Below are 17,407 nucleotides of genomic sequence, written 5' to 3'. Positions count from 1 at the left end.
AAACACGGGCTTCTTCTTACATGAGAGAAACAGCCAGTGAAAATGTACAGGTTTTAAGGCTCATACAGCGCATGTACATAACAAAGTTTGTTATTTTGCCACCATAGTTTACTGCATAGAAATAGAATGAATAGAATGGGCTTGGAAGCTCTAACCCTGGCAATCTGGTAACTCGTAGGTACACTCGCAATTGCTGCCTGGTATTGTGATGCAATAATTTCCATTGTATTTTGGAATGGTCTATCAGCTGATGCTGGATTGCCATGGTCATGTAGAATGTTCATTCAAATGATGCTAATTTATGTGGATCAAACAATGGAATGTATTTTTTGTAATGTCAACAAATCACAACACAGATTGAAAGGTACACTTCCTGCTTTTACTTCCTGGCATGGGTGCACTCAAAATGGCTGCCGGTCCAACCATTATGTCATCATTGACTTGAATGAAGACACACTTTCTATTAATTCCATTTCTATGGTTTACTGTGCAATCCTTAGGATCTCAGCCTATGGAGCCGCAGGTGGCAAAGGAGCAAAGAACCACAACAAGCGCTCCCACGGGGTCTTCATCTCAGCCATCTTCCCTCTTGAGAAGGGAGACATCATGTATATACTGGTGGGACATCAGGGGGAGGATGCCTGTCCAGGGGTGAGTCGTAGAGGGGAGAGTTAGGTTACCTCGGGGGACATTATGGGTGGATAAACAGTCACACTTTATTTGGATAGTCCGGATTTTTCATCTGTAGATGCTCTACAGATGGCCATACTATCAACAGACTATCTGTTGAGAAGCAACTGATTGCTAAGGTTAGGGTTAGGGTTAGGTTAAGATAAAGTTTAAAGTTAGGGTTAGGGTTAGAATAAGGTTTAAGGTTAGAGTTAGAGCTAGGGGTTAGTAGATAGTCAACATGTTACTGAGTCTGTAAATAGTCTATAGAGCGTCTACAGATGGACTATCCAAATAAAGTGTTACCGGATAACCTGCTGTTTAAATATGTCCGATTCATTTTAGTGAGCGTTTACTTTCCTTTCAACTTTCTGCTATCTTGGGTGTCATCCTGAAGTATTTATCTCCTGATGGTATGAAAAGAAAATCTCTCTCTCTGATCTAACCACATTCAAATGTTCTCTGTAGAGAAATCCCCTGACACAGAAGATCTGCCTGGGGGAATCCTCGGTGATAGAAGATGAGTTCACTGGTGAAGAGTGGGCAGGGGGAGGAGGGGGAGGCGGAGGAGCCACCTATATCTACAAGGTAAGACCTAACTTGAAAGCCATGATGGTGTCCATCGGAAGCACATGTAGCTGTTAGATATGAACCGATGGATGAGCTTAGAAGGTCTTCTGAAGCCATTCTAAAATATTATTTATCATGGTATTTATCTACAGATGTAGTGTTACAAGCAGTAGAGGACAGAGTTTATGTTAACTGGTTTGTATGACAAGAACCCTTTAATCTAGAGGTTTTATCTCTTTGAAACGCAGGACTGGACCTTCAGTTGCACTATGGACTATGACAGAGGGTAGAGTGGTCCTCGTAAAAGCTGAGTGCAGTCAAAAATTGGATTTTCCTGTGTTTTACATATATTTCCACACTGAGGTTGGAACAATAATGTGAAATTGTGAAAATTATGATAATGCCCTTTTAGGATTCTATTTTTGGCTGGTGTTAAGGCGGCGCTAGTGTCAAATGCACGTTGGTTTCATCATTTAAAAACTGGCATGTTCCAGCCCTAACGCCAGGTTCAGCTATTAACCTGTCTAATATAATTTTGCTTGCACTCAGGTGGGTGGCTGGAAATATTTAAGGTGTGTCCTTAAAAACATAATCCAATGTGCTAATTTCCGAAAGCCCTCCATCGGGCCTACTATAACGAAGGCTGGTTCAACAGTGTCTTTAATCCTGGAGATTTTATGATGTCATTACATTTTACATGTATTTATTATTGTTGTTGTTAAAAAAATACTGATTGCTTGTTTTTCATAAAATTGTATTACAACCAAACTTATTAGAATGATCGACCTTCCTGGTTTTATGGTGACAATGTACATGGGACACTTATAATGCTACTTGTAGAGATGTGTGAAGGCGATCTGATCTCTAAGATGGTTCCGACTATGTTCATAAAACATAGGCCTATTTGGGAGCAGTACAACGGTGAGTGGACATTCTCCCTTTCTATTTATTCAGGATCTTTGTCCAGCTACTGTGAAACGTTAGGATGTGCGTAAAACCCTCCATGGTCTGCTTTGTTTTAATATTAAAATAAGTTGTTGTTTTGTTTAGAATTTGATTCTAATTATTCATTCTCTTTTTAGGCCTTATCAATAATAAATGTAATCTTGCTTATTGACAATGTTTGACATGTCAATGCTAAGCCATAATGCAATTTACAGTAGGACTAGCCCCTGCTAGAATGCTATTGAAGCCGTGCAATTACTTAGAACAATATGGACTGCAAATGGATTGAAGTGAATGTATTTATCAAAAATAGGTCTACATTTTTTATTTGGTTTCTGTAAGCTATTTGCAGTCCATATTGAAGCTAGGGGGCACTATTTTCATTTTTGGAAAAATAACGTGCCCAAAGTAAACGGCCTATTTCTCAGGACCAGATGCTAGAATATGCATATAATTGACAGCTTGGGATAGAAAACACTATAAAGTTTCCAAAAACTGTAAAAATATTGTCTGTGAGTTTAACAGAACTGATATTGCAGGCGAAAGCCTAAGAAAAATCCAATCAGGAAGTGACTCATGTTTTGAAACCGTTGTGTTCCTATTCACCCCTATTGGCCATTGAAAGGGATATCAATCAGATTCCTTTTTCTATGTATTCTCTAAGGTGTCTACGGCATTTTGACGTAGTTTCACGTCTTTATGTTGAAGAATGAGCGTAAACAACTACATTGCATCAGTGGCCAGCTGAGGGCTCTCAGAGTGATTCTTGCTTAAAAGAAAGAGGTAGTCATTTTTCCTCTCGCTCCTACTGAAACGCCAATTGTCCCGGTTGATATATTATGGAATAGATATTTGAAAAACACCTTGAGGATTGATTATAAAAAACGTTTGCCATGTTTCTGTCGATATTATGGATATAATTTGGATTTTTTTTTTGGTGTTGTCGTGATCGCTATTTCCGGTGGATTTCTCAACATAACGTGACCAACAAACTGAGGTATTTTGGGTATAAAATGTATCTTTATGGAACAAAAGGAACATTTGCCTTCTAACTGGGAGTCTCGTGACTGAAAACATCTGAAGCTCATCAAAGGTAAATGGTTCATTTGATTGCTTTTCTGATTTTCGTGACCAAGCTTCCTGCTGCTAGCTGGACATAATGCTATGCTAGGCTATCGATAAACTTACACAAACGCTTGTCTTGCTTTGGCTGTAAAGCATAATTTCAAAATCTGAGATGACAGGGTGATTAACAAAAGGCTAAGCTGTGTTTCACTATATTTCACTTGTGATTTCATGAATATGAATATTTTCGAGTTATATTTTTTGACCGTTGCGCTATGCTAATTAGTGTAGTTGATGACAATTCTCCCGGATCCGGGATGGTTAGTTCCAAGAGTAATGGACTAACATTGGAACTGATACAAAGGCAGAACATAAAAGACCATAAATACACAACTTGAAGCAACCACATACAATATTTCACTATGGAGCACGTTCTGATTGGCCAGTGAAGGGCCAAGCCTAGACACACCCACAACTTGTTTATTCATCAAAACTCAGCCCTTTCACGCCAATGCCAGCAAATGTTTTGATAATTGTGATAGTGACAATAGCAAAAATATTTCTGACACCCTCCTGAAACTATAGCTCTACCGCCTGCGCTTAGATTTACCATTGTGTTAGGTTTGTTAAAATAAAGCCCCCTAGTGTAAGCTTTTTTTTTCAGCCTGTTTTGGTGGGATGGAGTTTTTGTCTGCCTAATGACATCACCGGGCGATAAATTACAGTTCCAATCCTCTCTTCCAAAACCCACTCTGACCACTCCCTGATAGTCCTAGCAAAATTATTGCTTAAGAAACTGCTCTTTGCTAAGAAGCTATTTTTGTTTATTTTTGACCATTGAAAACAATCACAGTAAGATACTTAATTGTTACCCAGAAATAACTTGACATTGAGATAAAAATGGCTGCATTGGACCTTTTAAGCTGCTATTGTGTTTGACTGTGACCCCTGTGACCCCTGTGACCCCTGCCAGATGGAGGGTGGGGTGCTGGTACCTCTACTGATAGCGGCTGGTGGTGGAGGGAAGGCCTACCTGGAGGACCCAGAGAGCAGCTTGGACCAGATCACTCTGGAGCAGTATGAGAACGACACAGTGGCCTCCAGCTCCAATGGCAAGACTGGAGCAGCAGGTTGGTTGGGTTTCCCCCCTCACTTCACCCCCTCCACTTTTCCCTTCCCTCTGAGATTCTCTTCACAGAGCTAGCTATCTGCTCCTTGAAAACACATGGCTTTCATTTCTCTGACTGCTAAAGCTCCTACTTGAGCGTCTTCAGTAGAAGGTGTCAGAGAAAGGGCAGGAGTGCATGTGTTTATATCAAGAAGCTGGCCCTGACCCCTGGTTATCCTATGGGTCTGCTTATAATCTTGGTTGCAGCCTTTTGACTTATGCAACCATTGAAAAGGAAGAAAATACATAGTGTATATGGCAATACTGTATTAATGTACTTGGAAAAGACTCATGGAACATTCCCTGTAAATCCTCCTTGACCAGCAAGTTCTTATGGAGAATTTATCGACACATCTTATGCAAACATCAATAGAAGAAGTGTTTAGAGAGAGTGATGGCTAAAAGAGGTGTGTGTGTGTGTGTGTGTGTGTGTGTGTGTGTGTGCTTCAGGGGGAGGTGGAGGCTGGAAGGACTCCTCCAGCCACCTGTGGGCAGGGAAGTCTCTTCTGGAGGGAGCAGAGGGGGGTTCTTCCTGCCCCCAAGCCTTATCCAAACTGTCCTGGGCCACCTTCGGGGGGTTTGGAGGGGGAGGGGGAGCCTGCACTGCTGGAGGAGGAGGAGGCGGATACAGAGGTAATCTAACACACATTCATAATAATATTTACTGCTTTCCTATGTGCCATACTGTACTGCTAGGGGTGTTATTATAGGATTTAAGATCCTCCCTCTGTAGCCTCCAGCTCTTTTCTAGCTGTGATGAATCTGACAAATACATTTATGCTGGAGAATTTTCATTGGCCCCAAGGAAAGGGGAAGGCTGATAACATTCACTGCTTTTCTGCCTTTATCTGGTATGATTTACTAGTCATGGATTGGTGACAGAATAAACATCCCTCTCTGAATGTTGTGACATTATGATACAGGTTAAACTCATACTGAGATCATGAAAGACCCTGCTTTTTGTGTTGTCTGGGGAAGAAAGTTCTACTTAATTGACTGATAAGATTGGAGGTCCGTTTGGCTCCTCTGAAAAACATGGCACACACTGAGAGGAGATGTGTACAGACTGAGAAAAACGTGATTTCTTTCAACATCGTTAAAATACCACACATACTCCCTCTACCCAGACCATCTTTGATCAAAATAAAGATTGCCATTTATAATGTGAGCATATGTTATGCAAGCAATAGTAAACCATTGTTATTATTAGCTCAAACATAGACTTTTACAATCTCTCTACATTCACTTATCGTGTTTCATCTATATCAAGGTGGCGATGCTGCGCTGATTGATGACATCACAGCGGGCGGTCAGGATGGCATCTCCTTTGTTAATCCCACGGGGGAAATATTTCTCCATCCGCTGGCAGGTAAGGCTTTCTCCTCCTTCATCAGTGTCACTGGGGGCCAGAAGAGAGGAGGGGGAGAGCAGAGAGCGAGCCAAGGCCGTAACACAGAGGTTTGTGTGTCTCTACCACCTGATTCTGATTCAGTGGGAGAAGAAGGGATGGGCTCCTCATCCCTCAGACACTAGTTAACTAATTCAGGGCCTCACGGATCCTGTTGATCCTGGCGCCATGCAACCTTCTCTTTTTTCAATGATGTAGAGGAACAGACAGCCCCTCAATTCTTTACGGCACGACAATGTCATTTGAGTCCAATGCATGTGCCGCCAATGCAGGATAGAATACAAAGCAGTTCTCTGTGTAGTGACAGACATGAAAAAGACACAAACTAAAACAGTTAACTGACCCATGGCCATGCAGTACCGACTTTACAGTGAAACCATGATTTGTTTTAGTTGACCATAGTTAAGAATTGAAGTCCAGTGTTTGACAACGTTATGAAGAAGAGAAAGAACACTGATTGCAAAACAGCTTCTCTTTTTAGCCATAGATATGGCTAAGTTGACCGGTGCTTCTGCTACAGCATTCTTCTTGTGAGATTCATGTGGTGAACTTCCTCTGTCATTCTCCCCACTCAGCCATGGAGAGCCATGGAGAATGTGAGATCAAGGTGCAGCTCAACTGCGGTCACTGCCAGACCCAGAGCTGCAAATGGGACGAGGACACTCAACTCATCATCTGCCTCTGTCACAATGAGGAGGTGTTGGCCAGTGACAACGTCACCTGCACAGGTAACAGTCAAGTAAAAACCCTAATTTTACTAGATGTGTTTTGGGATCATATATGCTAAATTTAAAAGATCTACCACTGTGTTTCTCTGGAAATGGTACACTCATAAAAGGAGAGAAATTGAGAAATGTTACGGAAGGAACTACCTCTCGAGTAATCCCATTGTCTTTGATGCATTGTTATGATCTGAGTGGTTCTCCAGCTTTCTCTGTTAACCCTGACCTCTGACCCCCTAGCAGCCCATCAGGGCCTCGCTCCAGAAGGCCAGCTGTCCTTGTCCCTCATCCTAGCTGTGGTGGCAACCATCGTGGTGACGGTCATCGTCCTGACCTGCGCCAGCCTCACCCTCAGTAAGAGCCTCTTCCAATTCTGTGTTGATTCTGTGCCCTCCACCTTTCACCGTCTGTGAGCTGTTTCTTTCCATGCCAATGATACTGTATTTAACTTTCTGACAATGAAAGCATCATGAAAAGGCAGGAGCTTGGCATTGTAAACCAAGCTGTGGTTTAATGTATTCTCTTTGAGGGAAATGTGATGCTGGATGTGAGTGAATGGTGGAAGTCCATGATTCAACACTGCATTTAACAGTCAGGAAGATACTTGTAGAAAATAGTACCAAAGGTGGCCTTTTAGGAATTGTTGCTTATAATCCTCTTTTGGGAAATCCACATTGACAAAAATGGGTTTGTCTTGTCAGCCCTTGGGCATTATATTTCTTCCAGATATCAAGCCTGGTAGAGAATGAACTGATTTGAACTGTGATACACATACTTTAGGAGGGGCTGAAGGGATTACTGTCTAGCCACCTTTCACTCTTGCACTTTACTTCCACAAAATCTAAGATGTTTCTATCAGAGTGAAGGGGCTGGCTAAGTATTCATTTAGTGGTCTGGCACATTGGGATGGATGGTCCCAAGTATGTGCAATAACATACATATACTGTTTATCTAGTCATGCTTAAAAGTGCACATTGGACAAATCGCCACACCAGTAACAATTCTTACCTTTTATACTTGTTTTATAATCACATGGGTTTATTTTAATTCAAGTTAAAACATGGTTTAATCGCTTAATGCTAATGATTGCACAATAAGCCTGTTAAAAGGAATGATTAGGGAATGAGGGAAATGACTGCTATTAACTTTTAAGTTGTACCTATGATTATTCTGCTTTGGAAACATTGAGGAGTGAAAGAAAGAATAATAATCTATTATACTAATATTAGTGTCTAACCTCGTCTTGCCAATGAGCGATCAATGATTCATATCATAATGAATGCTGCTACTGTGTTATATGTGTACTTTATGTGTGCTCATGCTCCAAAAATGGACTGATTGTCTTTTTCATTTTTGGGACAGAAATGTTTAACAGTGAGGGATAATTTTCCGTTTCTCTTTGACCGCTCCCTTTTTGACGACCGTGTGCTGCAGTATGAGGGGAGGGGGTTCTGGCAGTGTAGAACTCTTACTTTCCTGACAGTGCTGATTAAGGAGTGTCTGATCATGGAGTGTCTTATTCAACATCTATTCCACATTGGTTCAACCAGTGTGTGCCCAGTGGGATGGTATAATTTTTTCTTGATGATGTCAGACAAACTGATATCACCAAATATCAACATTCCCTCTATGTCGGTATGAGATCCTCATATTTAGAGTTTGACTTGTGCACTAACTGTAACACACTGTGCTATGACTGAAGTGGAACTGTTTTTTTTCCAATGCTAAATCATTAAAACCTGTCATTAACACAAAGCTTCACTGTGGAGTGAAAGTCCCTTTGCGTAAGACCACAGAACTTTCCCATAAGCCTCAGAGGAAGTGATATCAGAGCTGCTTCCTGTCTCTAGCACTGTCAATTCAAAAGGCATACTGTACAGTATCAATATATAGTTTCTCTATATCCTAACACACAACGTGCATAACACACACAACACAACATACACACACTCAACTCAACACAACACACACACACACAACACAATACAACACACACACTCAACTCAACCCAAAAGCCAGATGGTCAAGCAGCCCCACTGTGGCCCATGGTGAGGGCCCATCCAGGTGGAGACAGACCTCAGACAGTTAACATTGTCTCTTCACCTGAGCTCTCCCCCAAGTAGGTTGGTAGTCTGTCCACGGCCCCCCCACTCCTCCCCCCGAGCGTCGCGTCTGTCTGCACCTGCAGCTCGACGTCACGGCAGAGGGCACCTCTCACCACCACGCATCGCCCCCCCAGGGCCCCCACCCAGCCCCTGAGGCAGACTACCAACCTGCATCTAGGCCGCGGGCCGCCTCCACGGAGGGTGAGTCCTCGGTCCTCAACTCACAGACTCACAGCTAGTCACTGACTGGACCAGGGCCAGAGGTCAGAGGCCAGAGGTTAGAGGACAGACAGACATTAGGGTAGTGTGTCTGATGCAGGGATAGTGTGTTGTTATGTCTCTGATAGGTACAGTAAAGCAACAGTTTGAAGCCGAGGACTGTATGACAGTAACCAACACTGTCTTCCTGGTCTCTCTCTCCTACAGTATACTACCGTAAGAAGAACCAGCTGCACGCGGTCAGGCTGCGTCTCCAGAGCCCAGAATACAAGCTGAGTAAGATCCGGTCATCCACCATCATGACAGATTACAACCCAAACTACTGCTTTGCTGGCAAGGCTGCTTCGCTGAGTGAGCTGAATGAAGTACCGCGCAAGAACATCACTCTCCTCAGGTAGTCCACACACACAGTACAGCTGACTGAGCACTTAACTATAAGCTACAATGTGCATTACATGATGGAGTGAAGCTCTGGGGTGAAGCTCTGGAGTGAAGCTCTGGAGTGAAGCTCTTTGTCACCTGTCTGGCTTGGTGTGTGTTTGCAGGGCATTGGGCCATGGAGCATTTGGGGAGGTGTATGAAGGCCAGGTTCTAGGGATGAATGGAGAGAACACAGCCATGCAAGTGGCCATAAAGGTCAGTTCCTCTTCTTTCGGCTCCATAGCTCCTCCATGACTAAGAATATATCAGCACAGAACAGTTAAAATTATATAATTCCTCTTGGCCATTGCATGAAATGCATGAATAGCCAAAAACAAGTGTAGAAGATGATGTTTACAGTTTTTCCCAGTTGTTAACACACGTTTGCTGAAACTACATCTCATGTACTCAAAATTGTAAGCGCAAAACACAAAATAGTTAGCCAATTTCCCGAAACCCCACAGACATCTTGCAAAATGAAACACAGCAATCAAAATCATGTACTCCCTGCTCAAAATTAAACTCGGCATACAAATGAGACACACACACAAATCAAATTAATCAAACTTAGTGACAACCGAGATCACACCAATGTGACAAATTCAAAACACTACTATCAGAACCTATTTCAGTGTAAAGACTAAGATTTTGTTGTTATACTGTATATTGTTTGTGTGTACTCAAACAAGAAAGGAACACAAATGCAACATTTTTTGTTTTATATTTCAACATGACTCAATACATGTCAAACAGCATACTGTAAGCACACATACAGTTGAAGTCGGGAAGTTTACGTACACCTTAGCCAAATACATTTAAACTCAGTTTTTCACAATTCCTGACATTTAACCGTCAGTTAGGATCACCACTTTATTTTAAGAATGTGACAGGTCAGAATAATAGTAGAGAAAATGATTTATTTCAGCTTTTATTTCTTTCATCACATTCCCAGTGGGTCAGAAGTTAACATACACTCAATTAGTATTTGGTAGCATTGCCTTTAAATTGTTTATCTTGGGTCAAACGTTTTGGGTAGCCTTCCACAAGCTTTCCACAATAAGTTGGGTTAACTTTGGCCCATTCCTCCTGACACAGCTCGTGTAACTGAGTCAGGTGTGTAGATCTCCTTGCTTGCACATGCTTTTTCAGTTCTGCCCACACATTTTCTGTTGGATTGAGGTCAAAGCTTTGTGATGGCCACTCCAATACCTTGACTTTGTTGTCCTTATGCCTTTTTTCCACAACTTTGGAAGTATGCTTGGGGTCATTGTCCATTTGGAAAACCCATTTGCGACCAAGCATTAATAATTTGGGATAGGGGGCAGTATTTTCACGTCCGGATGAAAAGCGTGCCCAAAGTAAACTGCCTGTCACTCAGGCCCAGAAGCTAGAAGATATGCATATAAGTGATAGAAAACACTCTGAAGTTTCTAAAACTGTTAAAATTATGTCTGTGAGTATAACAGAACTGATATGGCAGGCGAAACCCCGATGACAAACCATCCCAATGAATTTTTTTATTTTTTTCAGCTTACCACTGTTTTCATGGCTAGTACTGTAATTACAAGCCCAAGTCCTCCCAAATTGCAGTTCCTATGGCTTCCACTAGATGTCAACAGACTTTAGAAAGAGTTTCAGGCTGGTTTTTGGAAAAATGACCCAAATATTGTAGTTTTTTAATATATCCACATAATTTCCCTCCTCATGATGCCATCTATTTTGTGAAGTGCACCAGTCCCTCCTGCAGCAAAGCACCCCATCAACATGATGCTGCCACCCCCGTGCTTCATGGTTGGGATGGAGTTCTTTGGCTTGGAAGCCTCCCCCTTTTTCCTCCAAACATAACGATGGTCATTATGGCCAAACAGTTCTATTTTTGTTTCATCAGACCAGAGGGCATTTCTCCAAAAAGTACCATCTTTGTCCCCATGTGCAGTCACAAACCGTAGTCTGGATTTTTTATGGCGGTTTTGGAGCAGTGGCTTCTTCCTTGTTGAGCAGCCTTTCAGGTTATGTCGATATAGGACTCGTTTTACTGTGGATATAGATACTTTTGTACATGTTTCCTCCAGCATCTTCACAAGGTCCTTTGCTGTTGTTCTGGGATTGATTTGCAGTTTTCGCACCAAAGTATGTTCATCTCTAGGAGACAGAACGCGTCTCCTTCCTGAGTGGTATGGCGGCTGCGTGGTCACATGGTGTTTATACTTGTGTACTATTGTTTCTACCTATGAACATGGTACCTTCAGGCATTTGGAAATTGCTCCCAAGGATGAACAAGACTTGTGGAGGTCTACAATTCATTTTCTGAGGTCTTGGCTGATTTTCATGATAAACTCACTCTGATATTGAAGGTGGCAGGGTTTTCAATAATCTGTTGTTCGATTTCCCGCAGTTTTATGGCATTATTTTCAACTACCATTTGCACAATGGCAGCCTCCTGTTCGTCTGTAAATAGATGCGTTTTACCACCACGTACGTGGTGTTCGTCTTTCAGTTCTACAAAAACAAAATAGCATGCAGTACAGTAAACACTACAGTAATACAGTATACAAGATAAACATGTTGCAAAGCAATATAGCTCCCAATTTCATACAGTAATACATGAAACATGTACTTGTTTCGCCTTTGTAAGGTTCTAAATAAGAGTAAAACTCACGGATGCTTAGTAAAGCTCAAACTAAGTTTATTCACCCACTGGGTCATACAGCTGCATAAGACAAATAACATATTCCTCTACCTCCACCTCTATCTCCACCTCCACCTCTACCTCTACCTCTACCTCTACCTCCACCTCTACCCCCACCTCCACCTCCACCTCTACCTCTACCTCTACCTCCAACTCTACCCCCACCCCCACCTCCACCTCCACCTCCACCTCCACCTCCACCTCTACCTCTACCTCTACCTCCAACTCTACCCCCACCTCCACCTCTACCTCTACCTCTACCTCTACCTCCAACTCTACCCCCACCTCCACCTCCACCTCCACCTCTACCTCTACCTCCACCTCTACCTCTACCTCTACCTCCAACTCTACCCCCACCTCCACCTCCACCTCTACCTCTACCTCTACCTCCACCTCTACCCCCACCTCCACCTCTACCTCTACCTCTACCTCTATCTCCACCTCCACCTCTATCTCTACCTCTACCCCCACCTCTACCTCCACCTCTACCCAAACCTCCACCTCCACCTCTACCTCTACCTCTATCTCCACCTCCACCTCTATCTCTACCTCTACCTCTATCTCCACCTCCACCTCTATCTCTACCTCTACCTCCACCTCTACCCCCACCTCCACCTCCACCTCTACCTCTACCTCTACCTCCACCTCTACCTCTACCTCTACCTCCACCTCTACCCCCACCTCTACCTCTACCTCTACCTCCACCTCTACCCCCACCTCAACCTCTCCTCCACCTCTCTCTGCCAAGTTTGCTTCCATTGTTCTCCAAACACAGGAGTTTTCACCTGTGGGATTTTTATCCATATCAAAGGTCTGATTGCAAAGGGAACATTTATGCAATTAGTGTTTGCACATGTGAAGAGAGAAAGTGATCAATTGGTGATTGAGCTTAGCTTGTTGAACTGAGTTGCTTTTCATTTGCACACAAGATATTTTAGTTGTGAAGGTTGTGCCAAAGGTAGAGCATTGTGTGTTGTGTTTTGCCGAATGTTTGTTATAAAATTGCAGTCTGGGTGTAAAGCAAAACATGTGCCACTAGTATTGCAGATGTGGTGTCTGGCACAATGACCCAAACCTGTAAATTAGTTACAAGTTTGGGTCATTGTGCCTCATGGTCCAGTTTTAGTGTGTAAACAATTGGGACTAATATTGATAACCTTTTGACTAAAATGCTAAGAGTAACTAAGAGTGTTCCTCCTCTATGGCAGTTTCCCTCTGCACTTCCTTCATAATGTGTACTGCTGGTCAGGTGTATTTACACCTGCCTTAAGAAAGGCTCTAGCTCTGTGTTGTAAGTAATAGTGACGTACAGACCTGTAACCTAACAAAGGAGATCACGCTGGTTTAAAAAGACTCCAACACTGATCCTTCTGTGTTTCACTCTGACACGACATGTCAGTTTGTATCACTTCTGCTTGGAAAAATGCAAGATGCAACTCAAACAATGACTGATTACATTATAATATAATAGTAGGTTTAAAATGTAACATCACTGCACATACGTACTGTAGACATTAACATTGTACAGAACACAGTTCATTTCTCAAGAAAAGTCTGTTATGAAAATCCACTGTAATTTCCTTGGGTGAATCATCTGATGAGTGCATGCCATGGCGTGTCTCTCTCTCTGCATGTGTTCTGTTCTGAATCGGGAGCGAGCGACTGACTGTTATTACCTTTCTGCTCCATAGACTCTTCCGGAGATCTGCTCCGAACAGGACGAAATGGATTTCCTGATGGAGGCTCTGATTATGAGGTGGACTAGGCTGGAACACACAGGGCCTCATCCACTTCCACTCTCTCACTCACTCTCTCTCACTCTCACTCTCACACACACTCTCACTCTCACACACACTTTCACTCTCACACACTCTCTCACTCTCACACACTCTCTCACTCGCTCGCTCGTGCTCTCTCTCTCACACACACACACACACACACACACACACACACACACACACACACACACACACACACACACACACACACACACACACACACACACACACACACACACACACACACACACACACACACACACACACACACACACACACACACACACACACACAGTAACATAGTGTAACGTATGAGGGAGGCAGACGACACCCACACACTGTCATACCATCCCTTAGCGCTTGGCAGTCTAATCTGATGCCATGTTTTGTTTTGTGACTCTACTCATTCACTGCTTATTTTGGTAAAAAGCTTACCAGCTGTTGTTTATCATAGAGAGTCAGGTAATTCATCACCGTTGAGGTAACAAGCAGCTGGTTGCAGGAAGAAATCTGTCTCACCTCCAAATGGAGCTCTGCTGAAAGCATTTAAAAAGCATCTCTGTCGAGCAGACGTTGTCGGTCTAAGACAGGCACAACAGAGTACATAATGAGTACCCTGGGGTAAATTGGGCCCTGGAGTGTTTCCTGGTGATTTAATAATACTAGACACAGCCTAGACATAAACACAGACACATTCATTAATATGTTGATGCCACCACACCATATCACACACAACTTGTAAAAAACAGTCCTGTACCCTAAAGCCATTACAGCTGGTGTCTGGCCAACTCTCCTAGCCTGAGGTACAGAAGTGTATTCACCACCACTGTTCTTGTGTGTCCACAGTAAGTTCAGCCACCAGAACATAGTGCGCTGCATCGGGGTGAGTCTGCAGATTCTGCCCCGCTGTATCCTCCTGGAGCTGATGACTGGAGGCGATATGAAGAGCTTCCTGAGACAGAACCGACCCAAAACGGTCGGTAGCAGAGTGTCTCTCAGCTGCCAGAAGTGTTCAACAGCCCTATGGGTCTGTTAGTAGTAATGGTTTTGTGGATGTGGTGTCTTTTCAGAGTCAGAGCTCCTCCCTCACCATGCTGGAGCTGCTACATGTGGCCAGAGACATCGCCTTCGGCTGCCGCTACCTAGAAGAGAACCACTTCATCCACAGGTTACCATGTCCTCCTACCAAACCATTAGCCTTTTGTATACAGTATTCATACTACATAAAGAGGTATTCAATGCTGTTTGTTATGTGTTTCAGAGATATAGCTGCCAGGAATTGTTTGCTGACCTGCCCTGGACCAGACCGAGTGGCTAAGATAGGAGACTTTGGAATGGCGCGTGACATATACAGGTATACTTAACCACCAGTTCTCTCTGTCCCAGTACCATGCTGCTTGTTGCTTTCGTTCAGCATCCCCCCAAAAGGATCTTAACGCCTTGTAATGTTTAATTTCTCCATTCTGTGTTTTTCCCAGCTGATATCTCAACATATCTGTTGGATCAGTCTAGTCTCCACGCAGTGAAGACTTGAGCGTACTATTCCCATTTAGTTATAGAGGGGTTTCAGACACTAACCATGACTCATTCTCCTCCACAGGGCCAGCTACTACAGAAAGGGTGGCCGTGCCATGCTTCCCGTCAAGTGGATGCCTCCAGAGGCCTTCATGGAGGGCATCTTCACCTGCAAGACTGACACCTGGTAACCCATTCACTCTATTACATGATGTATCCAAACTGTAGTTGAATGACCAGTAGCAGTACATACAGTGCCTTCAGAAAGTATTCATACCCCTTGAAGTATTCCACATGTTGTTGTGTTACAGACAGAATTTGTTTATTTAGCCATCTACACACAATGACAGTGAAAACAGGTTTTTAGACATTTTTGCTAATTTATTGAAAATGAAATACAGATATATCTCATTGACATAAGTATTAACAACCATTTGCAATGACACTCCAAATTGTGCTCAGGTGTATCCCGTTTCCTGTGGCCAACTCAAATGGTTTGAACATGATTTAGAAAGAAACACACCTGTTTATATAAGGCCCCACAGTTGACAGTGCATGTCAGAGCAGAAACTATACCATGAAGTCCAAGAACTGTCTGTAGATCTCAGAGATATAATTGTGACGAGAAATATCTGGGAAAGGGTATAAAACAATGTCTAGTGTTGAAAGTTTCCAAGAGAAGAGTGGTCTCCATCATTGGGAAATGGAAGAAATATAGAACTACCCAGACTCTGCCTACAGCTGGCTGTCTGACCAAACTGAGCAACCGGGCAAGAAGGACCTTGGTCAGGGAGGTGACCAAGAACCCAATGACCACTATGACAGAACTACAGAGTTCATTGGCTGAGATGAGAGAACCTGCCAGAAGGACAACAGTCTCTACAGCACTTCGCGAATCTGGGCTTTATGGGATACTGGCATGACGGAAGCACATGACAGCACGCCTGGAGTTTGCAAAAAGGCACATGAAAGACTCTGAGATCATAAGGCAAAATATTCTGTGTTCTGATGAGACAAAAATGTAACTCTTTGGCCTGAATGCAAAGCTCTTTGTCTGGCGAAAACAAGGCACAGCTTATTTCCGGTCTAACACCATCCCTACCGTGAAGCATGGTGGTGGCAGCATCATGCTATGGGGATGCTTTTCAGAGGCAGGGACCGGGAGACTGGTAAGGATAGAGGGAGCAATGCATGGAGACAAATATGGGCAAATACAGAGTGAAAACAATGATTTAGGTTCCATCTGGATAATAACCACAAGCATACATCCTAAGCAACACTTCAGACCAAGAATGTGAAAGACCTTGAGTGGCCCAGCCAAAGGCCAGACTTCAGTGCCATTGAAAATCTTTGAGACTCCCCTCTCCCTTCAAAATAATCCCCAAATCCAGATGTGCAAAGCCAATACAGACATACCCAAGACGACTCAAAGCTGTAATCGCCGCCAAAGATGCTTCTAGAAAGTATTGACTCAGGATGTGAATACTTATGTAAATGAGATATTTCTGTATTTCATTTTCAATAGATTTGGAAAAATGTCTAAAAACATGTTTTCACTTTGTCATTATGGGTAATCCATATTTTATTCAGGCTGTAACATAACAATATGTGGAATAAGTCAAGGGGTATCAATACTTTCTGAAGCAGCTGATTTCTCATATCAACTATTTTTTCTGACCTCTGCTCTCTCTCTGCAGGTCGTTTGGTGTACTGCTCTGGGAGATTTTCTCTCTAGGCTACATGCCTTATCCCTGCAAAACCAACCAGGAGGTTCTGGAGTTTGTGACAAGTGGGGGGAGGATGAACCCCCCTAAGAGCTGTCCCGGGCCTGTGTGAGTAGATCAGATTGAGCTAATGGAGAGTTAATTCTCTTGACGGGAGTTTATAATGGATTTAGGTCCGTTGCAAGGCCAATATGCAGTTTTAGACTTAAATCCGTGATTCAGTTGGCTTTTCTCCAACTCTCTTCTGTAGGTACAGGATCATGACTCAGTGCTGGCAGCACTGCCCTGAACACAGACCCAATTTCTCCACCATTCTGGAGAGGATCAACTACTGCACTCAGGTACTGACCCACTGGCAGCCAGGAATGCATTTTCTTCACAACACTCACCATACATATTCACTGTTTTCT

General features: G+C 43.1%; 1 protein-coding gene across 2 annotated transcripts in view; it reads left to right on the top strand.

Annotated features, from left to right (window-relative positions):
- Nucleotides 1-17,407, top strand: part of LOC110498079 (tyrosine-protein kinase receptor) — a 91,797-nt gene that overhangs the window by 71,514 nt on the left and 2,876 nt on the right. The window contains exons 13-28 of one of the 2 annotated variants that reach the window (XM_036955023.2): nt 501-651; nt 1,138-1,257; nt 4,223-4,379; nt 4,868-5,050; nt 5,688-5,786; nt 6,401-6,553; nt 6,791-6,901; nt 9,079-9,265; nt 9,417-9,507; nt 13,672-13,736; nt 14,605-14,734; nt 14,829-14,926; nt 15,020-15,112; nt 15,359-15,460; nt 16,971-17,105; nt 17,248-17,338. In XM_036955023.2, coding sequence (XP_036810918.2) covers nt 501-651; nt 1,138-1,257; nt 4,223-4,379; nt 4,868-5,050; nt 5,688-5,786; nt 6,401-6,553; nt 6,791-6,901; nt 9,079-9,265; nt 9,417-9,507; nt 13,672-13,736; nt 14,605-14,734; nt 14,829-14,926; nt 15,020-15,112; nt 15,359-15,460; nt 16,971-17,105; nt 17,248-17,338 — 1,966 coding nt within the window. Of the gene's footprint in view, nt 1-500; nt 652-1,137; nt 1,258-4,222; nt 4,380-4,867; nt 5,051-5,687; nt 5,787-6,400; nt 6,554-6,787; nt 6,902-9,078; nt 9,266-9,416; nt 9,508-13,671; nt 13,737-14,604; nt 14,735-14,828; nt 14,927-15,019; nt 15,113-15,358; nt 15,461-16,970; nt 17,106-17,247; nt 17,339-17,407 lie in introns of both variants that reach the window. The other variant, XM_036955022.2, reaches the window with a different exon arrangement.

Source organism: Oncorhynchus mykiss, chromosome 19 (genome assembly GCF_057628025.1).
Source record: "Oncorhynchus mykiss isolate SJ-2025 chromosome 19, ASM5762802v1, whole genome shotgun sequence".
Lineage (NCBI taxonomy): Eukaryota > Metazoa > Chordata > Actinopteri > Salmoniformes > Salmonidae > Oncorhynchus > Oncorhynchus mykiss.
This window is presented reverse-complemented; position numbering and strand designations above follow the sequence as displayed.